General features: G+C 42.2%; 2 protein-coding genes across 2 annotated transcripts; one reads left to right on the top strand and one right to left on the bottom strand.

Annotated features, from left to right (window-relative positions):
• Nucleotides 1–105: 105 nt before the first annotated feature.
• plk1 (polo-like kinase 1 (Drosophila)) lies at nt 106–5,115 on the top strand. Its single transcript, XM_030094004.1, has 11 exons — nt 106–766; nt 1,105–1,273; nt 1,379–1,523; nt 1,620–1,713; nt 1,801–2,026; nt 2,113–2,155; nt 2,390–2,484; nt 2,581–2,658; nt 3,283–3,437; nt 4,079–4,261; nt 4,370–5,115. Exons 1-11 carry the CDS (start codon nt 404–406, stop codon nt 4,562–4,564), a joined length of 1,746 nt encoding a protein of 581 aa, XP_029949864.1. The 5' UTR covers nt 106–403; the 3' UTR covers nt 4,565–5,115.
• A 3,008-nt stretch (nt 5,116–8,123) lies between these two features.
• On the bottom strand, nt 8,124–10,811 carry sfrp2 (secreted frizzled-related protein 2). The gene is made up of 3 exons (XM_030095195.1): nt 10,198–10,811; nt 9,904–9,984; nt 8,124–9,591 (listed from the first exon to the last, which is right to left on the bottom strand). Exons 1-3 carry the CDS (start codon nt 10,697–10,699, stop codon nt 9,287–9,289), a joined length of 888 nt encoding a protein of 295 aa, XP_029951055.1. The 5' UTR covers nt 10,700–10,811; the 3' UTR covers nt 8,124–9,286.
• Nucleotides 10,812–24,420: the final 13,609 nt, after the last annotated feature.

Here is a 24,420-nt window from a genome sequence, read left to right as displayed (position 1 = left end):
AGAGAGCTCCGTAGAGCCGGAGGCAGGACCAATCAGAGTGCGCTGTGCGCAGCGAGGCAGCATTTTAAACTTGTACCGGAGGCTGTTTTCAAAAGGCGAGGACAGCGTAACACTGGAGCCACCGAGGATCCTTCTGGCGATGCTTTTCACGTTTCCCACAGGTTTTTAAAAATTCGGTTTGAATGTTTTATTCACCTTTTGCTATTTTTTCTTAGAATTTGAGCGCTTATTTCTGTAGTGTGTTAGACATTGTTTGGATTTAAGCGTGTATGGGTGCAGCTAGCTTCGAGGGCTGCAGTAACTTCGCTTTAACATCAGTTTGACCCATTGCCGTCATTGACAAGTCGACTCTTGAAATCATCCAGACTTTTTTATATCCTACCAAAGAACACTTAAGCCCAAAATGAGTGCTGGTGTTGCAAAGCCGGCGAACCCGGCGGCTCACGTCGACCCGAAATCGGCTCCCTTGAAAGAAATCCCCGAAGTCCTGGTGGACTCCCGCAGCATGAAGAGGTACTCCAGGGGTCGCTTTCTTGGAAAGGGAGGTTTTGCTAAATGCTATGAAATCACGGATATGGACACCAAGCAGGTTTTTGCTGGCAAGATAGTGCCAAAAGCTTTGATCCTGAAACAACACCAGAAGGAGAAGATGGCGTCGGAGATCGCCATCCACAAGAGCCTCGGCCACCAGAACGTGGTGGGCTTCCATGGGTTTTTCGAAGACGAAGACTTTGTGTTTGTCGTGCTGGAACTCTGCAGGAGAAGGGTGAGTGTGAAGCGAAAAACTTGTCCAGTTACACGTACCCTTTCTTTGACAACAGTCACGGTGGCCAACGGTTATCAGCAGCTCTCTTCCGTTGTTTGTACTGACCCAGTGCAGGACGCTGGGCTTCGAGCATTTCGAAAATCTTACTTTTTGTCATCAAAACATTCCGTGACCATAAACCTCGATGTTTATTTGTCCGATTAATACTGATGTGGTTCATTTTTTTTTAAGTCTCAGCTGGCTTGTAGTCAACACGACGCCAGCCTTTGGAGCTGCTTGATGTGCCATTCTCTGCATGTCACGCTTTCTAATCAAAACCCTTTTATTTCCCTTTCCAGTCGCTGCTGGAGCTGCACAAGCGACGCAAGGCTGTCACCGAGCCCGAGGCTCGCTACTACATGTCCCACTTGCTGAAGGGTGTCCAGTACTTGCATAATAACAGAGTCATCCACAGAGACCTGAAGCTGGGAAACATCTTCCTAAACGACGACATGGAGGTCAAGATAGGTGATGTGCTTTCAACTCTTTGACGCAGTAATTTGAGTAATATGAGCAGCAAACTAACCCTAACCCTGCTGCCACTTCACTGATTCTTCTTTATTTCTTACACAGGTGACTTCGGTCTGGCTGCCAAGATAGAGTTTGATGGCGAGCGGAAGAAAACGTTGTGTGGCACACCCAACTACATTGCACCTGAAGTGCTTTGTAAGAAGGGGCACAGTTACGAAGTGGACGTGTGGTCACTGGGGTGCATATTGTGAGTGGGAAGACACAAGCTCACAAGACAATGCTGCCGCTTTACAGAATTCAGCACAGTCGGCTCAGTCTTTGTCCCGTCTTTATGCTGTGTTAGGTACACGCTGTTGGTGGGAAAGCCTCCATTTGAGACCAGCTGCCTGAAAGAGACCTACAACCGCATCAAGAAAAACAGCTACACCATCCCCTGGGTATGTTTATTGGAAAAGAGATCCCCCACCCCCCCAGAGTTGTGTAGTTTGTGCCAATTTCTCACTCCTCTAATAAACTGTGTGCAGCACATAAAGCCAGGCGCGGCCTCTCTGATCAAGAGGATGCTGCATGCGGATCCCTCTCAGAGGCCGACCATCTCCGAGCTGCAGGAAGACGAGTTTTTCACGTCCGGTTACATCCCCTTACGGCTGCCCACGACCTGTCTCACTGTGCCCCCGCGGTTCTCCATCGCCCCCTCTACGGCAGCCGAGCTCGGCCTGAGGCGTCCACTCACAGCCATAAACAACAAAGGTAAAGGAGTAGCATTGTGCAGGGTTCGGAGGGAAGCACCTCAGAGTATTTTGGTGTTTACACAGTTGTTGACCTTCTATTTTCAGCTGGAACAGAAAAGGTAGAGGTGAAGGACGAACCTGTGCAAAGGTGAGATCTTTCTTTTAGCTCTTTCTGTTACATACTCTGATAAAACTGAATGTCTGGCAAATTTGGGGTCACATCATGGGTGATGGTTAGGTTATTTGATCATGATAAGTGATCGAATGAGTGTTGCCTGAAGCTAATAAGACACAGCTTTTGTTTTAAATCGGTTGTCATGATGTCTTTAAAAGCAATTTGTCTACAGGTTTTTTTTGTTTTTTTGGGGGGGTTGGTCTGTAGGGATGCTGACCCAGAATGCAATCTGAAAGACATACTGCAGCAGCTGGACAGCATTGTTGCCTCCAAGCCTGCTGACAAAGACATTATTCGTCAAGGTGAGTGCTCGGTGGTCCGAGGGGAACCTCACAAACATGCTTGGATAATCTTTTTTGTTTGAGTGACATGAGGAAACTCTGTTTTTCTGCTTGTAGAAGAGGCCGAGGATCCTGCGTGCATCCCCATTTTCTGGATCAGCAAATGGGTGGATTACTCTGATAAATACGGACTGGGTAAGCTCTCCATTTAAACTTCACTTTGGAAGTGCGGCGTGAATTTGTTCATACAGCTGGATTATATTGGTAACTCTTTTGTAAATTAAACGTGTTGCTGTTTTGACCCTTACATGGAGGGGCCTTGTGGACCCTCATTGCATTCCGTTGTCCTTCCTGTATTTGAAGAACAAGAAGTTGCTGCTTGATAGCCGTACATACTGTGAAGCTCAGTCATTAACTGTTGACGATCAATTAAATTTTGGCATTTAACCAATGTGGGCAAGGCTAAATTTACTGTTTTGTTTCTCTGACAGACACGTATTAACTGCATGTCGTCTTTGAAATTGCTTCAATCTTGAGCACATTAATCTTCCTGTCTAAACTAAGAGTTTCATGATCCACCGCCTGTTAGACGCTTCTCCCTCTGAGGGATGCTGGATCTGCAGCAATCTGGAAGGCTGACATTCCTAAATCAAACCCTCCTATTGTTAAACAACCTGCAGCAGTAAACTGTGAAGTGTTTGTGGAGTTCTGCTCCTCTTTTCTTCAAACTCACCAGTGTTCTGTGAACTAAACGGCCTGGTTTAAAAGGAAAAAAAAAAGGGTCGAGAAAAGGTCAAGAGTCTCCCTCATCTTTTCCAGGCTATCAGCTCTGTGACAACAGCGTTGGCGTCATGTTCAATGACTACACACGCATGATCATGTACGCCGACGGAGACAGTCTGCAGTACATCGACAAGACGGCCAGCGAGTCCTACCTGAGCGTGCGCTCTTTCCCCGCCACCCTCAACAAAAAGGTGAAAAGGCAAACTTTCTATGGGACCGCTGCTTTGTGTGGGAGATTTTCAAGGGATAAAGTCAAACCGCACGTACACTCCACTTTCGTCTCGTCAGACTGATAAAGAAACGGCACAAAGATTTTTCCTTTATACTGTGAGGGGGGAAAAAATAACCAGTACGAGCTCCTGCATGCTGAAAGTGTTCATAATTTAACAAAAACATGTATTTTAAGCTCCATCAGCTGTAATTGTTTCTCACAGCACACGCTTTGCTTGCAAAAGGTATCAAGATAAGCTACAACGTGATGCCAGTCATTTCTGTGTGCTGTATTTTGATCTCTACTCTAAACTGTGCAACAAACATAAGTGTTCAGTTCGCACATGACGGCGGCCTTTTTAATTAGTAAGTTTAATTTTTGGGATGCTTAAAATTCAACACTGAAGCTTGCAGATATTTTAGATTTATTACCAAAAAGTTAAATATTTTTATTTTTCATACTTTGTGCTTAATCATGAAAAATAAAAATGCAATTTCAATTTCATAGGATTTTATATTTTTGGTTTTTATATATATATAAAAGACTAATAATTATAATGTAAAATGTTAAACTTTCAACTTTTTCAATGATATTCCAAATATCTTGACATCCCGGCTGCAGATAACACTGCTGAAATACTTCCGGAACTACATGAGCGAGCACCTGCTGAAGGCCGGCGCCAACGTGGCGCGGCGGGAAGGCGACGAGCTGGCCCGGCTGCCCTACCTCTCCCTGTGGTTCCGAACGAAGAGCGCCATCGTGCTGCACCTCACCAACGGCACCGTTCAAGTCAACTTCTTCCACGTGAGACACTCCTCCTCGCCTCCCGCCTTTCAAACTGCAGCCGTCTAAACCGTCCCCCGACGCGTTCGACACTCAACTCTCTTCTGTTTCTCCGAACCCCTCCGGCAGGATCACACCAAGCTCATCCTGTGCCCGCTCATGGCCGCCGTCACCTACATCGACGAGAAGCGCGAGTTTCGAACCTACAAGCTGTCTCTGCTGGAGGAGTTCGGCTGCAGCAAGGAGCTGGCCAGCAGGCTCCGCTACGCCAAGCTCATGGTGGAGAAGCTGCTGGAGAGCAAACGCGCCAACGCCGCGCATTAGCACCCGCTTTCTCAGTCTTGGTTTGTACTAACTCGATGACGAATTCCTCTGTAATGCCTTTTAAATGTTGGTTATTTTATCAGTCTGGTGTAGAGCCTTCCTTTAAATTTATTTTAAGTCATCTTCAAGACCTGTACCATGAAAGTACTCAGTATCACACCTCAGAATGTGTATAGTTTCATCTTCTGTTAACAGAAGCTCTTATCATTTTTAAGTTCTTGATGAGTGACTGAAGTTGGATCAAAGTGTCAGTTGTATTTGGAAACTGGAGCCATGTTGACAAAATGCATTCTGGAGATCTGGGCTCAGGTTGATTTTTGTGGGTGGAAGATGTCGTCACTGTTCTGCTTTTCTCCTGTTTACCCGTTTTTTTTATTTGTTTTGTCTGTCAACACATCTCCATCATGTACACCAATCCTGTAGTGACTTTTTAACTTCTCAGTGTTTTAGGTGTCATTTTCAACATGATGTACAGACGCTTGTATATGCATACATGTTGTAAAGATGGTTTAAAGTCACTTGAGTTTAAATAAAGATTTTGTTGAAGTGTACAGTTTTGATTGTTAAATTTTAAATCTTAAAAATGTTTCTTTTGACATCGGCTGCAGTTAACACAAACTTCAATTTCCCGAGAAGCAGCCTTTCCCACAACTCCTCACATCATTAATGCTCATTTCCTCTTCTCACCTAATCTGTAGTTTGAGCTGCAAGGGTACTTGAACGCACCACCAGGCTCCGGAGTCGTGGTGTTGAGATACCTGAGACACGATACCCACTGTTGACTCTTCTGTGATTATATAGTTTGAAATGAAGAAATCACCATTGCATGTTTATACTTAATGTACTTTCATGATGTACTGTTACTGTATGGTGAGCTTTTTTCTGTAATATTAATCTGAAAATGATATATTCCTGAATTTTTGTAAATAAAAACTAGATATAAACTGCTACGAAGACATTCTTGCACACAGCCTGCTCTCCAACTCCACACAAACAGGCCATTACTACTAATCAAATTACTGTATTTGAAAGAGGGCGTGTAATAGTTTTATGAGAAAGTTCAAGAGCCAAGCCATAAACCATAATATACGTGGTTCTAAGTGACTTTCCCATTCACTTCTAAATTCAGTAATCGTTACTGCCTGGGTCATTTTGTGGTGATAATATTTAAATGCATTGGTGTTGCATTAAATTTCCTGAACAATGCTGTATTATCCAATACTCCCACTAGAGGTCTCTGGACATTTAGAAGTGGCATTTTAAAACTGTCACCAGGAAATGGAAACAAGCAGGACAAAATATTTTATCTTAAATTCTATGAAAATTTATGATAATGTTTTCGCTGTGATCAGAGGCAGATATTACCTAGGGTGGATGAAAGGAACACAAAACCTCATCACATGATAGAAATTATATTTATAGCAAAACCTTTGTTGAATCCGCAAAGTTAAATTGACAATTCATTTTTGAGAATTTAGAAACACATTGGATTCACTTATTCATAATAGCACGTGTTTAAATATTATCAGCATCAATATTCCTTCTCTAAACCTGAAAACTCCCCCTTTTCATAACCTCATTCAGACATCGGTCCACAAACTGGAAGATGCAATCAGTTTTGATGGCAGTGTTCACATTTCCGAGCGCCACATCACCCTCCAATTCAAAATCCCTGCAGAGAGAATGATCTTCCTTTACAACAGATTAATCACTGTGCTTGTTAGAGAATTTTCATGCTCCCTGCTTTGATTAATGGATTTATTTAGGATGAAAAATCACTCATTTCAATACAGTGATCAACATCATAATTTAAAATGTGATTCATATACAGAAAAGGAAAGAAATAGATGAAAAAATCTGCCTGTTTATGGTAACTTTGCATACACCAACATTACTGGCTGATTTTGTCCTAAATTGTTAACTTTTCCTCTATTTTTGTCTCATAAATCTTTGAAATATGAACTCCTTGGCCAGAAGTTCTCTGACATGATCATGATACATAGTCACAACTCTGAAGATCAAACTCAGAGCTCATACGAAGAAACAATAAGAAATTACGTGACTTAGTTGGTTCCATGAAATTATGGTCGACCTTTGTGAACATTTTACATTTTTTTTTGCAGTGCCAATTTTGTAAACCTGCCTGTGATCCACATATCTACATATCGAAAACTGACAGAACAAGCTGTAAGCTTTACTGTGCAGCTCGCACGTCTTTAATGTCTTTTAAAAAAAAGTTTTAAGGTTATTTAGAGGATAATGAAGTGAATTTGGGATCAGGAGTTCACAGGTTTGACTCCCACAGTGGTCAGGTCATTATGGATCCCTCAGCAAGACCCTTGACCCTCATTAGCGTCCTAATGAGTCTGACCACTGCACCCTACGAATGGGTTGGATAACTGTGGGCAGAGGTGGAGCATGGGTCTCAGTACAGAGGGGGTGGAGCATTCTCTACAGGCCCTTATGATAGTCATTTTACCATTCAAACAATACCTCATCCTACCATCAAACAACACACTAATGCTCACTTTTATTGAGCCAAGCAAACCTATATGCTTCAGAAAGCAGAATAAAGTCACAAACCAGTTCGCAAACTTGTTCTGAAGAACAAATACACATATGCACGCACACACACATACACACAAATGCAGCCTGACAGCTGTCAATCTGAGAGCTTCCGCTGTCCATGGTGCTGAAAGCTCAGATAAAAATTCACGGGCTACATCTGTACCATCTTTGATGCAGCTTAAATATAAAATGAACACAGCTGGTCTAAAATTACACAATCTATTCAGATAGATATAGACACAGCTATCTATATCTTTTGGAATTCACGTATATTAGAAAAAAATAGACTCGCGGTCTCTTATAGTTGAGAGCAACACAAGGCACATTCAAATAGGGTGTTTAAGACCACAGCATTCTGAGAAAGATAATATTTTTGAAGGTTTCACTGACCCACCAGTGGCTAAAATGTTAGGTTTTGGGTAGTACCGCTAGCGGCTAGCATAGTGTTTAGCATACCGTTTAACTTCCCACCAAAGAGTTCAGATCAAGTGCAAAGAAAAAACTCGTTCATGCTGCACAGCCAATCAGCGCTGCTTACAGCTCTGACGCATTCATGGACAGTCGTAAATTAAGAATTAGCAAATTGGAGCACACAATCATATGCATATACCTTCTCGCACACACTGCACATTTTATTATAATAATTTATTTACGAGTAAATGTGAACACATCACATGAAACGGGGCCCTATGACCTTATGGGCCCTGGGGCGACCGCCCCCTTGCCCCCACTCTGGCTCCACTACAGACTGTGGGAATTAATAATCAATCCAAGGGGACATAATAAAGGATGATCAGTTCAGTTTATAGTGTGTAATAAAGTAAAAAAATAAATTTTACTTTAATTTTTCTGCTAGAAGTTGGATCAGCAACATTAAATGGATGAAAGCCTCAATGTTTCAGAAATCATTTTTTAAACATGGACGTGCATGCACGCACACACACACACACACACACACACACACACAAACAGCAAGGACTGAGTCATTTCACACAGGTCGTTAGCAGCCTTTAATTGCTGAACCATCATACAAGAATAAATGACAGTATTTGATATTTACACTGTAATACTTTTCTAAAATACTTTATATTGCAAACATACACACAACCACATGACTGCTTGCACTCAGCAAGTTGCTGCTCATCAAAAACCCGACAAATCAATCAGACATCTATTCTTCAGTTGTACGTAAAAACCAGCCCAGAATGAGGACGCAACTCAACACACATATGTTTGGGTGTGGAATGAAAGTCCAGAGTAGAAAAATATTTGTTTCTTCATAGGTGGTAGAAAATTATGCAGTGGCTCAAGTACAAAACGTTTACCAAGAATACAATTTTGAACAAGAAGAGAACATAGCCAGCTATTTCTCATTTATTTTGCTTGAGAAAACGGTGGGAATAAAAAAAAAAAAAAGAAGCACAGCTAGTGTTTGAACGGGACATTTTGCACACATGGGGCCTGCAGATTTACTGAACATGTGATTAAATCTTTGTAGTAATGGTCAATATAACTGTTTAACTGTGTTAAACACTTCATATTGGACGTTTGAAGACATCCGGCCCCTTCAAAAGATTTAACTCTGATTTAACCTTCAGGAAAGAAAGGAAAAACAAATCTTGAAGTCAGAATAAAGCTCATCCTGACTCCTGGACTCAGCAGCGGGACACATCTGCCAGTGATTATTAGAGTCGAGTCATTTTTAATCCTGGACTCAAAGCTCTGCAGCTTTTCACACTGACCGTGTAATTTGTTATTCCCCTGCACCTTAAACACCATCTGAGTGCAATTATCTGCCCTGATGAGGGGCTGCAGGACCTTCCCCCTGGGAAACACACGTTATTACCGAGATCACCGCCAGGGGGCGCACGAGGACCATTAGCCGAACCTGCAAGAATCCCAATCAGAGGAATGAATGCGTGCTTATTGTAGTATCGTGCGTGCCCCATGCCGCATGTTTTTGAAGATTTCAGTGATAAATCAGTGACTGAGAAACTAAACTATGTTTTTACGTTTCTTCTGAGGCCAAGAATATCCATTTCCTACACTCAAACCACAACTGCAACGTTTGCGTCAATTTGAAAAAAAAAAAAAAAAAAAACAACAAAGAAAAGGTCTCAACTAAACTTGATCTTTCAGCAGTTGTGAGTCTTCCTAGCACTGCATTTTCCTGATGCTGCGGGAAATCCTCTTGAACTCTCGCTGGCCCTTTTGCCAGCGCTTGAGCGAGGTGATGACCAGGTGGCCGTCCATCTTCTGGCCCATGACCAGGTACGCGGCGTTGATGTCGTTCATCTCCTCGCAGATGCACTGCAGTCCGTCCTTCAGCCACAGCACCGTCTTCCTCAGGTCACGCTCCGTCACGCCGTTCATCATGTAGATGGTCTTGCTCTTGGTCTCCGGCACGATCTTGGTGTCGCCGTTGATGTAGGAGATCTCCTTCACCTTGATTTTCAGAGCTTGTGTGCGCGTGCAGGCGAGAGGAGGGGAGAGAAAGAGGAATAGAGAGAGGCATTGTGTTCAATAATAATCATTTCTGACGTGTTCTTATGAAAGCCATCTGAAAAGCCGAGGGCCTATTTACACATGGTTTCATGGAATTATGCATGCGATGGAGGGGATGACAATGAAACGGGATTAAATAAATGACGCCTGGAGAAATACACTTAATCCAGGCTTTCAAGTGCTTGAAGAGCGTGTAATGTTGGATTTCTTGGAACTTTCCTTAATGACATCCCGGGGTCTCTAGTATATTAGGTGGGCGGACTTACCAAAGTCATTCTTGCACAAGTTGTCAACAATTTCATTGTCGTTTTCATCTGTTTCTTTGCAAGCATCGCACACTCTGGGAACTAAAAGTAAGAGATGAGGCAATTATTACACAACATACACACATCCACTGATACCAAAGTACATTAATTAATTGGATATATGGAATAGAAATGAATAGTAAACGATGCTGTTCACGCGTGAACATTTGGAAGTAATAACAATTACGCATGAACATTTTTTTACACGCAATCTTGTGCGTAAAAGCACATTTATGCAATTTGAAATGATCTCACCCTCTCTGGTTACTGGCACGACGTTCTCTATGCTCGCAGGAGGTATGCACAAATCATTGTCGAGTGGGAAATTGTCGCAGTCCAACATGTTCGGCCACGGAAAGCCAAACGCGGACATGATGGGCGCGCAGCCGCGCTTGACGCTCTCACACAGAGACCTGCACGGCTGAATCGGCTCGTCCAAGTCGTCCAGGCAAACTGGAGCGAAAAGAGAACAGAGAAACTTTCTTGTGTCGGGGTGACACTGCTTCTGAACCAACGGGATCCAGGACGAAGCTTGCTGCAGAACTTCGTTCATGGTTTCGTGTCCGAGCAGGTTCGGGAGGCGCATCTCTGTGTACTCTATGTCATGGCAGAGCAGGAGGTTGGCAGGAATCGGCTTGCAGTTGTTCTTTTTGTAGAATAAGTCATGCTGGCCAAAGTTGTACAGTCCGTGGATGGCTTCCAGCGCTGGTATTGTTATCGCCCACAACACGGTCGCAGTCGAAATAAAGGCTCTCATTTTCTTCGCGCGTAAAAGTTGCCAAATAAGAACGTGGACTGGAAATCAGCCGTTGTTGTGCATCCGTCGCCGTGGTTAGAGCGTCTGTCAGTGGCCAGCTCCTACTGTAACAAGGGGGTTTTCTTCCAGGCGTGTTTGGGAGGAGTCTGCACATTGTGCGTAAAGAGCTTTTCTTCATTCAGCACACTGGGGCTCCTCATATCAGGTGAAGCTGCGAGACAAATTTATCTTCCCAGTCAAAGAACAACCCAAATTCTCATTTGTTGCTCCTCTGGGCATGAGAGGTATTTCTGATTTCTAATTATGGCTCACAGTATTTTATCACTAGTCGTTTTCCTGACAGTTTTCCTCCCTATTTCATCTCCTGCGCTCCGCAGCAATCATAACAAAACTTGTCTGACAGGTTTTCCTCATTACGCTCAAATCAACAGAAATATATCCTGAGTGATCCCTTAAGTTGCTGTTTTTAGAGCCGTGCTGTAAATAGTTTGGAAATGTCAGTAAGGGGCATTTAGCTCAGTTCAGTGGAGCGTTAATTTTCCATCATTAGAAGTGGTGAAATCCTTTGGGCAGGTCTGCAGGTTCACGGCACACAGTGAAATATGGCGTGCCCTGGTGTGAGAAGCAGACCTCCACACAGAACACCCAGGGGGGAAACCAAATCTGCCTCCTCCGGGCACTGCAGCTCTGGCTCCTGTCCGCTCCCAGACCCCCATGAGCCGCGGCCCGCTCTGCAGAGAGCAGTGTGGTTCTTCTCAGACTCAAACTCCCTCTTTCCCTCTTGCAACAAGCTGATGTGAGTGGGTGCCCCAGTCCCAAATGTAAGACTCGCGGAATTTCTTGCTAAAAGGGGTCAGTTCACCCAAATTACACAAACATATTTTCCCACTTACCCCTTGTGGATTGTAGATATGCAGATGTTTTTGGTTTTCCTTATATCTGATGTAGAGAAGCCTGCTGCCAGCACAGTGAATGGAGGTGAATTGAATTACATTTGAGACGCAGAAAACCCACCAGCAACATGTATTACCAGCTACAATGGCATGAAAAACAATCAGTAAGTCCTCAGTCTGCAAAATTCCATACATTGATTCCTTTACTTTCACTGTTTGCCTGGACATTGAGTAATTCTTCAATAGTTCAAATATGTTCATGAATCTGCAGCACCTATAAATGGTATATGACTTTTAAGGTAGTTCTAAATATTTTGTTCTTAATTCAACATGCCATTAAAGTTTATTGGTCTACGAACGCCCCCTTTTTGCTCAACTGAACAAGGAGGATATTTCTGCAAGAAATCCCATGTTTTTCTTTCCATACATAAACATGACAAAGCCTCTGAACCATTTGACCTAGAACATAAAAAAAGCGTTTCATAAATTAGGTGCTGCACTGTAGAACTGGGTGTTAAATGGATTTTCCACTGAAGGATCAGTCACTCAGATAAACATTTTCTTACCATAAGGGTTTTTGTGTCTCGCTGGGTTTAACATTGTTATTTATGCAAGTACCGGTAGTTATTTTTTTATTTTTTTTAAAAAGACCAAAATAATCAGTTAATTATTGTTGCTGTCTTCTTGATATAATGTTCACATGTTATGAAGCAGTAGCAGACCCCCTCCTGGTGTTCTGAACCCCTTTGCAGGCTTGTCAGAGATGATGGGGGCAGAAATAACGACATTTCTTTACCTTAAACAGATGTGAAAAACTGTTTGTTGCTTTTACTTTGAAAGTTTTACCCTAAGAATATCAAAGTTGTAAAGACCAATTAAGGGAGGAAGGCCTGGAGGAAGAGGATGTGCTGCACTTTATTCAAGGTCATGATGAACCAAATTGTGTAAAAATATGCTGATGACATTCCCCTACATGTACAATATCATGCTTAAACAATAAAGTCTCCAAACAGTTAAGATTGAATGTCAAGTTGATTGCTTTTGTAGCAGCACCTGCTTTGGAAGTGTACAGTTTTTCCTCTCTCTAATAATTACTTTTAAGAAAAACAATGTTTTAAAAAAACAGTCACAGAAAAAAATGCTCCAAAACGCTTCACAAGACGATTCCAGGAAAAATAGCCCACAGTGCAGTTTGTGATTTGGGTGAGTTGACCCTTTAAAGGGCAAACATGCATTTCAAATCTATCAAAATTAAAAGCACAAGGAGCCCAGAGATGTTTTTCTGTCTGTGGCGACACATCCAACTTGCTTTTACGGGGTAACTCGGCCCCTCCGAGCCCCCCTCTGTCCGGCTCTCTGTAGAAACACTTATCCAGCCATTTAGGGGCTTGAGCACCCCCATTAACCTGCAACTGGTCTCCCCCCTGGCTGAGCAGTGGGTCATTTGGCTTGACTGTACAGTGAAGAGGCAGGTCACATGTTGACCTTTAGATCATTGATCAGCTGTAAACAGGTTCAGGACGCACTTCCATGTGCAAACTGTGTTGAGAGGCAGCACTGTGGGGAAGTTCTTGAGGGTGAAGTATCATGCGAGCTTCGATTCTTCCCGTGAAATGCCAAAAAAAAAAAAAAAAAAAAGGTGTGTGAATGAGGACCTGGATCTAAAGTGGAGGTAATCAGGAGCAGATCAAGCATTTTCAAGGCTCTGTGTTCTCTCTATTACTCATACATATCCAGTTAAGGTAGAGGCCTGTGATGGAAGTAAGCTGATTCAAGGCCCGTGTTTAACCCCAGCAGGTTCTCATTAAAACTCAGCGTGAAAACCAGACACTGCTTGTCGCAGTTGTTCATCTGCAGCACAGTGACCCCTCACTTTCACTCTTTACCTCTACTACTTCATTCTTTTCCATATTTTTTGGAAAAACCAAAGGTTTGACTACGATCAAAGCTTAAATGTAGAACCAAGACCCCCATTTTTTGCAGATCCCTCATGGTACCATGCAGTCAAGCTCCTGAGAACTGGTGCTTAAGATAAGAGCAAAAAGACAATCTGGAAATAATTTCACTTGCTTTTTCTAGTCATAACTGTCATGAAGTGACAACAAATTGATCCAAGACTTATCTGTGCAGCCGGAGGCACGATACAACTCATAGTCCAATACACACCTGGCTTCCTGAGGCCTTCATAGTGCAGTGATCAAGGTAACTGTTACACGTAGTAGGTTTCAAGACTGCTCAATCTCCATGCCATTAGTGGCTTTTTGACTTTGACAAATGGTAAATGGATTTCACTTCTCTAATGCTATTTCCTTCCTCAAAGCGTTTTTCATAGTTAATGAAATTCAGTGGTGGCAAGTCAGTAAGTCCATCCATTGGGAGCAGTTTGGGTTTTAGCTCATATGGGCTGATTGAAAAACGCATTCTTGTTATTCAGAGAGGATCCACTCTACCATCTGAGCCACAGCCTCCCCCAAACGTTCCCTATAGATTCCCAAAACACGGGTCTGCAACCAATTGCTCTGGAGCTGCATGGAGCTCTTCATCCTCTGTGTAGCAGCCCTTTGAATCTTTCACAACATCCTGAGCGTAATAGGGATATATTGTTTCTGCTACAGTTTAAATATACTTCATGTTAAGTACTGAAACTTGACATTTTCAATTCTCAAAGTGTAGAACTTTGTTTTCTCCGGCGGCCCCTCGACTGCCAGCTGAGAGCCGGCCATACGCCTCTGAACATCATCTCCAAGTGCACTAATGAGCTTGTTAGCTTCAATCACACTCTCTCTGCAGTCTGCACTGACACTGAGGAAGGAATTTATCCCATTCAAAAGGAATTAATCTCATTAGAGCTCCAGAGTCATATACATCGTGCCTGCTTGGCGTAATTGACGTTCCTATTGTACGGGCCTAATGGACTCAGCGTGGGGCTTCGGAGCAGCTGTGGGATGGACGGACAGACTCTGGGATAATCAGATCCATGTTGGTGATGCACATGGTCTGAAACAGCAGGCAGACAGACAGAGGCTGCATGAATACCTTTGTATCGACTGAAAATATTCATTTTAATGCATTTTAATGTTCAACATTTTATGTAATTTTTTTCCTTCAGTTTAGAAGCTCAGCCTTCAAAATAATCTTACTTACTTGAAAACTGAAGCTTTGAATGACTTAACAGCAGCAGTTTATTTTATTTTTTTGTTCATTTCAGTTGAACTCTGCCTTCAGCTGGGATCAACTTCACCACTATAAAAGATGGACGGACGGTCAAAGTTTTCACCTTCAGTGGTGGAACTTGGAAAAACGGACTGTTTTTATGGCACAAGTAACAAACAAAGCAGTCAAATATGTCATCTTTTTAATTATTGAAGATGTCACATTGTGGTTTTTCAAGCAGTCATTTCTCAAATCTGAATTAACAAATAAGATCCAAGCTGCTCATTTGTGACTCTTTGTTACTGCAGATGCTGTTTCTCTCTCAGTGATAAACTGAGTCACATCCAAGTAGTTAAAAATAGTTATGAAAGCCTTTGAAATCTGTGTCACAGGATTCAAAACCAGTGCCGTTGTACCATAAAACGCGGCACACCAGCCAGGTTTATGTCCGCAGGATGTCTACGGATCAGAGTGACAAGCGGATCCTTCTGTGAGGCTTTGCTCTTTGACCCCTGACCGATACTGAAGCTGGAAGACTCACACTGTGAAGGGCTTTCCGGGGATATTTTACAGCTCAGAGTAAACTACAAGCAGCTCGGCAGCCACAGAGGTGCTCTCCGAATGACCCACACCTGATCTTCCCCTCATATGGAGAAGAGCCCGTCAGGATCTGAACCCTCGCCACCGTCACACACTCCTCACAAAGTGAAATAACTCACTTTTCTAGTCAGAAACCCAATAAGTACATCTATTTTTGGATTACTCTGCAAGTTTTGATATTAAAAAGAAAAAAATCACAAAATCCGATGCTGTTTTGGCTTCAGTTTGCATTTTGAGTGATGCTGTTTTTAAATCCAGATGCGAAAGAGAAATGATTTTGAAATCTGTGAATGTTCTTGCCTCATTAGCTCCAAAGTCTTTTAAATTAATTCACTTCCTACAAATGTAAGCGCTCCATTACATGAACAAATTACCACTCCAGCGTAAGTCATGGATCATTTCCCCTTTTGACAGTTTGTGTTGTGAAATATAATCTCACACAGCTCCATCAGAGGAATCTGAGCGTTAGGAAAAAAAAAAAAAAAGAAGAAAGAAAAACCACCCCTCTTAATTTTAGCGATGGTGGCAGCAGGTTAGCAAGTGACCCACGGCGACCTCTGGAATACCAGGCACGGGCTCAAGTGTAAATAAAGGTTTGGCATTCATTCACAGTTGTGACACTGCAACAAGGACACATTTTGTGTGGAGGTATAGTCGGCAGAAACTGAGCTGACTTTAGATTTGGTTTAAGTCAAACAAAAGAAACGATAAATTCTTCTTACTGATTCAATGTCTGGACTTCAGAAGAGAGATTTTAAAGCAGGTTACACGATTCAACTCATAGCTATGAGACAAAGAACTATTTTTATATATAAATTTTAGTAATTCCTGCAAAAAAAGAAGTCTAGAACAAATGAGCAAGATGAATTAATTCCACGTGTTCAACCCAATGTAAGTTAATTAATTAATTTCTTCCAGATTTTCCTGATCTGTCAAAAATTACAGGCTTGCTTGACTAAACATTGTATTCTCTTGAGTTTAAAACCACATAATGTCCAAGTAAAATTCAATGTGTAATGTAAAAAACAAACATTAAAATTAGGTTTCCACTTTCAGAACTGAAATCTACTTATAATGTGTTATATAATGCTCAATCACTTCTTCAAGATTTTTTTCTCCAGTGAACCAAAATCCTGAAAAAACAGTGGAAACTGTGGGAAAATGACAACGATGTCCACAAGAGAACACCTGTTTTTCTGTCGTAGACAGCAGGGAGTTCATAATGTAAAATACCTGCAGTCTTTGAACACATCCTGCTGTACATCTCAAAGAAATGCGATCATCTTGGACGTCTTGGACGTTTCGTCGCTCACCCAAGTGGCCTCATAAATTCACACTGTTGCCTGCTGGCTAGAAAAACTCATAAAATACTTTTATTTCAATTTCAACACAATACAAGGTCTTTCTTCAGATGTTTTGGTTGGTCTGTTTTGGCATCTGAACAGCAAATTTTATTTATTTCACCAAGTTCTTTTTTTTAATGTATAGTTCGACTGAATGACATTTACAAATCACAAATGTACAACCTTATTGCTTAGTGTGTTAAAGTACTCGAGAGTAACACAAAAAACAATCACATGATTACAAATTACACACGAAGGTCAATTTATCAAGTGAAAGATGTTTACATGTCATTTTGGACGCCCCCAGGTCTCACGTTGGAGAAATCTTGGCGTATTCAGCTGAGCAGAAAGGTGCAGGCCGGCCATGTTCTGACTGACATTGATGATTTGAGGGTGCCGAACTGAAATCTTGTTGGATTTTGAGGTCTATAAACTGTTTTAGATTCCCAGTTGTGCACTTTGAACATATTCCTGAAAATGAAAAACACGATATTAACGTCATGTTGACCTTTACGAGCCATTTTTCCATTTATATAAGATCTTGCCATCAATATTGCGCAAAACATGACATTAAACATTCAGTTGTAGAATAAAAAAAATGGGAAGCGTTCCACAGAATGGCATCTTGAGTTTGAAAGTTGAGGAATTAAAGAAGTGCATAATCGTCATCCTGGGCACTGCACTGTGAGAACAGGAGGTTCAGAATACCTCAGTTTAACACTGACTCCAGTGTGAGCCATTTTTCAGCTGTTTCCGACTCCTTATTTTGAAAGGGCCATTTTATCCCTAACATAATTTTTTGGCAAAAATCACTTCATCCCATTTCTTCGATGTATTTAAAGAGTCATTCAACCCAGTATCATTAAAATCTGAGATGGCATATTCTGCTCACTGCCTGTTCTTCTCAGTGACAGACAATTCAACATTTGCAGATAAGAAGAGGCAGTCTTCAGTCACAATAAACAAAAAACTTCACATCGCTTTATTTGGATTTTCTACAAAATGCAGACAAACTGTGGTGTACCCAGCATGACACAAAGGTGGTGTAGTAAGCAGACAATCACTTTGAGGTTGTAATGTTTTTCCTGCATCTCTGTTGCGTTAATTGATGATGCCATCCAGATGAGAGACGTTGGTATAAAATGTCTGTCTGCTTCTGCCCTCACTGCACTGGGTAGATTATCATAGGAAGTGCTGTTTTATATAGAATTTCTTAATGTATGTAGATTTTTTTTCCCACCGATGAACTAAAATGTATAACTGAATAACTGAAAGCTTTCAGGAGACGTGTAAAGCCAATAATGCGCCCTTATGACTTTCCCTTTTTCACATGAAGAAAGTAACATTAAAACTCCTCATGCTGACTGTCTGACTGTGGTGACGTAGGAGAAGGAAACTCAGTCTGCAGTTAGACTAAATGACTTCTCAGCGCCCTGCCAGAGGTGTGTGTTAGTACCGACTTGCGTTAGCATCACCACTGGGTGTATGTGTGTGTGTGTGTGTGTGGAGGCAGATGGAACAAGCCTGAGGCGCTGCACATTAAACCTGCAGAGTCCTGCTGAGACGTGGAGTAAAAAAGACCGAGAGTTATCCAAAACTCTTCAGGGAGACACATCTCTGAGAAACTGGCCAAGGGCTTTTCCAACCTCAAACATCTCGCTAAACCGCCTTCTTCTGAGAGCTTCTGCTGTTATCGCCGTGCCTGCGTTTCTCCACGTCTCAGAGCATCACGGTTATCTTCGCTCGCTGCACCACATGGCTGAAGGAGGAACGTAAACACGGCCGTGCTTATCGCTCACTCCGCCGCCTAATCAAATAATCTCAAAATTCTGGTATGACAGGCCTGGTTAAATTATGGTGATGGCAAAATAGCAAGTTTGAGCGTTCCAAACAAAACATTGCCCAGACCGTGCTCCACACTGCCAGAGGTTACGTACGCCCGATCGGGTGACACATCAAGTGTATGCAAGATTGAATTTACCATTTATTCTAATCCATTCCATGCATGATGTCTGCCTTTTTAAAGGCTGCTATTACCACCGAAATGGCAAGCAAGAAGTGACAAACTAGCTCAGCATCAAGGTGCTGGGGCTGTTTTATATGCACCGTTTTTGGCTCCTGCTGCTGCTGAGAGAACAGCTTACGAGATATCCAATCGCTTACTGGACGTATTCAAACAAACAGCTGCATCGTATTGGAATGATAATATTCTTGTGTTTCAGCAGCCTCTGGACGACACCGTGGCTTCTGATCTTGACTTTCATCACCAGTTATTCACTTTATTCCTGGCCAGGTTTCCTTGTTTCTGTCCCCTTTATATTTTCCATGTAGGGGCTAAAGCATATTTGTCTTTGTATATATTTGTGTTGTGTACATACCAGAAAACACAGATGAAGTCCCGTTCCTTGTATATGCTGCTACAGTCAGTGAACGCACAGATGCATTATGCTTCTCCACTCACTAGATTATCCAGAGCAGAGGATCAAATCAGCTCCACATGGCATGTTGTGCTTTCTCTGTATGATCTGCACACACACACACACACACACACACACACACACACACACACACACACACACACACACACACACACACTCCTGTCTCCCAGGGCTGTGTCTGCAGCCATAATTGTTTTCAGCACCTCTCCACTTCTAAAAACGTCCAGGAAAATCCCCAAAACAAAACAAATTATATTAATAAAGAAAACTGAAAAGCACTTTCTTTATACAATTTTCTTCCCTCAATGCCACCCACTGTTTTGCACACATTTTATTAATTTATTTTAACTTTTTCCATATTTTCAAAGTAAATATTCACAGTTGTGGACAGATCCGCCGTTGCAGCCGCCTGCTTTTATGTGATTTCACTTTCAACTCTTTTTTTAGATTTTTATTTAATTCCTAACTCATTTTTTTTAGGTGGAAATTTGTTTTCACATTCGTTCCTTCTTCATACAGACATCGGGTGACCCAGATGAAACAACAGGTATATACCCTGTATTTAAAAAGGTCAGAGTCTTGTTGAGATATAAAATCTCTGACACAATGGTAGGATAATCACCATTTTAAGCACATTTGAGGCAGGTATCAATTGAAGTTACTTTATCTGTCATTGTATTATAAGGTGAAAGAATTAACTGCAAATTTTGAAATATCTGATGCGAGATCTCCTTTTTTTTGACATGTTTGTTGCCTCCAGTGCAGAAGAGGATCTTTGTTTGTGTGACCCTGAGCTGAGCAGTGGGGATGTCTGTGGTCAGAGGATGCTTACGCCCTGTGGTTTCGTGTTTGGATGTGTTCTGTTTGCTTCAGTCTTTCTGTCTTTAATTTCTACAAACGGCTCAAACTCTCCTGAGCAACAGCAGGAAGATCGACGCTTCTGTCTCATTTTCTTGCTACCTGTAAGATTTAAAGTTTTTCTCCCTGACGCTGAAGAACGCCGTGCGGAAAGGGGGCTGTCGGGTTGGAAAAACTTGACCCTAACATTGTTCGATCCCCTCCGTGCTCTTCATGTCCCCGGAGACAAAAATGGTCAGACTCCTTTTGGACGAGGAGGGAGGAAAGCTGCCATTGCCACCTCGTCTCCGCGGTGTCAGACGCGGCCGTTTGAACCTGAGGTTCAGGCGTAAATCTCCGGCGTCGGGCCAGCCTTGACATTCTTTTCCCAGATGGTGCCTCCCCTGCTGTGGACTCTGCCCCAAAGAGGCCTGGCATCTCAGATCCACCCATCCATCACCGGGGAACGCAGCCTTTTATACTGCTGCAGGAGGCCCCCGTAGCGAGCACCTGCCCCCGTGTTTTCACCTTGTGGTTAAAACAACCTCCCAGCGCCCCCCCTCCAGCAACCCTCCTGCACCCACCGCTCCCCTCTGCTTTCCTGAGAGGTGAGGGGTCACTTGAGGGTGTGAGACAACTTAGCGTGTCCAGAGACACTCTCCTAATGTGACGCTCACGCCCAGTCTGTGGTTAAATCTATTAGAGCTCATGTTACGGGCAGGTCAGAGGGTTGAGAAATACTAATGTTAACAGGAGGCCACACAAGACACAGGAGAAACAGAAGTCTGACTGCGATCACTGCACAAGATGCAGCCAAACAGCAAAATACACCGCAGTCTAAATCATAAGGGTAAAAATAAAGCTGCAAAGCCATACAGAATGCCTCTTCTCTGCTCCAAACAGCTTCCCTACAAAAGAATCGTACTCCTCTCGATTTTGGCCCATCTGTTTTATATATTGGAGCCAAAAACATCACTGATTTGATTGGACCCAAATGTGACGCTTGAGGCTCCTTCATACATCCATCGCCTCTTTGACCCTCCTTCTCTCTTACCCTGCACCAAAAACGCTCCTTTTCCCTTTTCCCGCTCTCCCCATTGGTCTTTTTCAAGGGGCTGCAGGCCTCTCCGTGTGTGTGTATTTGTGTGTACTCTGGAAAGTATAGTATGAAACATTCTCCCATTAATGAGAGAAACTGCATTCTGCAGCACCTGCAGTCTTCTTCCTCTACTTTCTAGGCTCCGGTGGTGTTTTGAATGAGCTCTCTGTTGTTTGATAAAATGTTTGTGTTTAACACAAGTTTGTTCTGTTTCCAGCATGTTATAAAATACAAGTGAATACTTTCAGTTTTAATCTCATGACTGATGCACATGTCAATACTTGACCTTTCACAGTCTATCAAGTCAAATGATCCGGCTAATGAAGTTATCAGTTCATTGCCGGGTTATCAGTCGAGGTTCCCTGTGCTGATTAGGATTAATTGAGATGTCACCATGTTGGTGAAATCCTCACCATGGGCGATAGGCCAATCGAACACCGCTTAAAAATCAACACAGTCTATTCACTCCCTTGAAGGTGTGACGTCTTTATCGACCTTGAGGCCATTTTGATGGAGTGACTGAACTCGGGTCAACATTCAGTTTCCACGGTTCACTGCTGTTCATCGATCATCGATTCATCAAATGGCCGAGCCTTTTGACAGCGCAATGAAAAACAGGGAAGACAAATTGAATAGCAGGCTTTGCAAAAATACTACAGCACATGAACCAAAATGAACTAAAATGAACAAAAAATAAATCGACCAGGTACACCTTGTTTCCTTGTTGGTGTTTGAATAGTTTTAAGTAACATTCTTGGAGAATTTGTACAAAATGACTTTCTACTGAAAAAAGCAAAAAGTAGGATAGAAGAGATGACCTTGTAGCCTATTATAAAGTCTAATGTTCATAATATGACTTTATTACATTTTAGTGGTTGCAGTTCTGCTTTTCTAAAATAAATACACCCCGGGTTGTTTTGGAACTGAGATAGATATTTTTTAGCTGCTTAAAAACACACCTCAAGAGGAAGCAGATGCTGTCCTCCGTGCCGTGTTGCATCCACCTCATCTTCCAAGACACAACACATCATGTCCGTAACCGGCTCAGCCATGAGCAGGCGCAGCCGTGCACTCTGGCATCTATCGCCCCGCACCGACGTCAAACATCTGAAAAACACGGAAAGGCTGTCCCACATGTTTCTGATCAAGGCAGAGGTGAGCTGTGGTCACACTGAGCAGTTCACCCGCTCTGTCATCAATTCTTCATGTAAATCGCATTGTTCTGTCGCTGTTAAGATTAGAAATCCCTGCAGGAGAATGGCCGCATTATGAATAAATAATAAAGTGAGTTCTCATTCTGAGTAAGTTATGATGGCTAGTGTTTCTTGTTGCTGCTGTCAAGTGTGCCCTCTTTTGTTTTGGGTTAAAAGAAGGGGTGGGGTGGGGGTGGGGGAGCAGAAAAGAAAGGAAATCTGAAGATGCTGGCTTGTTTCCAGCTTGCAAACGAAGCGTATCGCATGCTCTCCGTGTGACAATGTTTAAACAAGCTTTCAGCAACGCAGCTCCGATGGATTCACAGATTTATGGAAAAGTATCGTTATGCTGCACATATGCCGAACGTCTGAAGTCAAAGCCAGCTGTGGTGATTTATGAGCTTGAGAATTTTTGTATTTGTCACAATCCTTTTAGCAAAATATAAACAGATCTGAAGTCTGTTCCAAAGAAAAATGACACGGAGAGCGCATATTCTGGTCCTGACCTGTACGTGTTGAAAATCTTATAAATAAAGCAACGAACTGTTTGTGATCAGTTTTTACTGCAAGACTTCATCCAAATCTAATTGGTGATAATACACATATCAATACTGATACTGATACTAATATTAACAATAATTTATAAACAAATCTACAGTGCTGATCTCAGAATGCAGTCAAGTTCACGATATTGAACTAATCTCATGTGGTTTTGCATCATTCTGCATCACATAAATTTTGACAACAGTAAGGTATGATCATGTATTAAGAGTTCTTTTGGTTTTCAGGTGCTGTGGATTTAAGATATTTGCGGGCATGCTGCACCCAGATAATGTCAGTCACATGTCTGGGATTTGGGAGGAAAACTGGACGACCCAGAGGGGAAAAACACAAATTCACAGGGAGACCATGCAAACCACAGGTCCCCACTCCAATTGAAGATTGTTTTGCTGTGAGGTGTGTGTGTTACACCCCTGAAAAAAAGAGATAAAACAATCCCATTGGTGATGTGAATTGTGTTTCCTCAGTCCTTTACAGTTGTCAGCACAGCGAGTCCCTGGAGACCTGGTTAGTTTTTAGACTGGCTTCTCTTCCTTCTGCAAGCAGGATTCAAACCAAGATTCCCAACACTGGAGGCCAAAACTTTATCTAACGCTGCACCACTGCACTGATGCTTCATCATGGTTTAGTGAGAGACTGGATTAGAGGTGCCTTTAAAAGTCAAAAGACATTATTGACATTCTGAAATATTAATTTCTTCAGCTCCACAATAGTGAAAAATAAGCTTTAATCTTTTTATTTTTTTTAACAGAACAGGGACAGATTTCATGTAGAACTACATATTTTAACATGAGCAATGAATCATTTATCATTTGTTAATTCTTTCTTGCTAATAAATTTTCATTCAGTCATTGTTCAAGTATACAAAACTGGACTTTCACGAGGTTTTTTTGAGTGAAACTCAGGCTCGCCGCCACTTTTGCACTCTGAGCACTCTGGTTATTGTTTTCATTTTGCAGTCTGACTTCAGCTCATAATCTGTGCCATCTTGCATGTCAGAGAACTTCAGAAGACTTTCTGTGTGCTCCTATTATAGCTTTTACTTGCAGCAGGTGGAAGTTGTAATGAATATCTCATGCTACAAATCTGCATGACATAAACAAGTTTGTCTTTCTTTCTCTCTCATTTCTTTTAAATCTCCCGACAACCCAATGTGTCTTTGGCACGAAATCATAAAAACTCCAGTCTGCTGCTTTAATTTCATTTACTTATATTTTAATTTTGTGTATGTAAAGCTTTTCAGTTGACGTAAACAACGGTATATGCAGGGCAAAAACATCAACATGCAGGATTGTCTCCTGGCATGAATGCTGTCACATGGCCCGAGACTCGTATTTTTGCTCGAGATCAGGAAAAAGCCCGCAACACTTGATATGGAAGCGTTAGGTATCCCCACAGCTGTTGCCTTGGCCGCATTTTCACAATCACTCAGCAGCTGTATGTCACCTAAATCTCTTCAGTGCCGTCATGCAGCTTCAAGCTCTTTGTTATTCAAACTAGAAACCACAATGCAGGAGAGTAGTTTACAGTATATCTTTACAGAATAGAAGAAGAAATAAATAAGAGCTTGGCTCTACAGCTGTTCTGTATTTATCAAAGTGCCA

Source organism: Salarias fasciatus, chromosome 6 (assembly GCF_902148845.1).
Source record: "Salarias fasciatus chromosome 6, fSalaFa1.1, whole genome shotgun sequence".
Classification (NCBI taxonomy): domain Eukaryota; kingdom Metazoa; phylum Chordata; class Actinopteri; order Blenniiformes; family Blenniidae; genus Salarias; species Salarias fasciatus.
The sequence above is the reverse complement of the archived record's forward strand: the minus strand, read 5'-3'. Positions and strand labels throughout refer to the sequence as shown.

What these genes read in the sequence shown, in the direction of transcription:
- plk1 (XM_030094004.1), top strand. Translation starts at nt 404, where the DNA reads ATGAGTGCTGGTGTTGCAAAGCCGGCGAACCCGGCGGCTCACGTCGAC. An exon ending in CGACATGGAGGTCAAGATAG is followed by an intron (nt 1,274 to 1,378) that starts GTGATGTGCTTT and finishes TTTCTTACACAG; the next exon opens with GTGACTTCGGTCTGGCTGCC. An exon ending in CCGCCACCCTCAACAAAAAG is followed by an intron (nt 3,438 to 4,078) that starts GTGAAAAGGCAA and finishes TCCCGGCTGCAG; the next exon opens with ATAACACTGCTGAAATACTT.
- sfrp2 (XM_030095195.1), bottom strand. Translation starts at nt 10,699, where the DNA reads ATGAGAGCCTTTATTTCGACTGCGACCGTGTTGTGGGCGATAACAATA. An exon ending in CGTGCCAGTAACCAGAGAGG is followed by an intron (nt 9,985 to 10,197) that starts GTGAGATCATTT and finishes TCTTACTTTTAG; the next exon opens with TTCCCAGAGTGTGCGATGCT. An exon ending in CTTGTGCAAGAATGACTTTG is followed by an intron (nt 9,592 to 9,903) that starts GTAAGTCCGCCC and finishes CGCGCACACAAG; the next exon opens with CTCTGAAAATCAAGGTGAAG.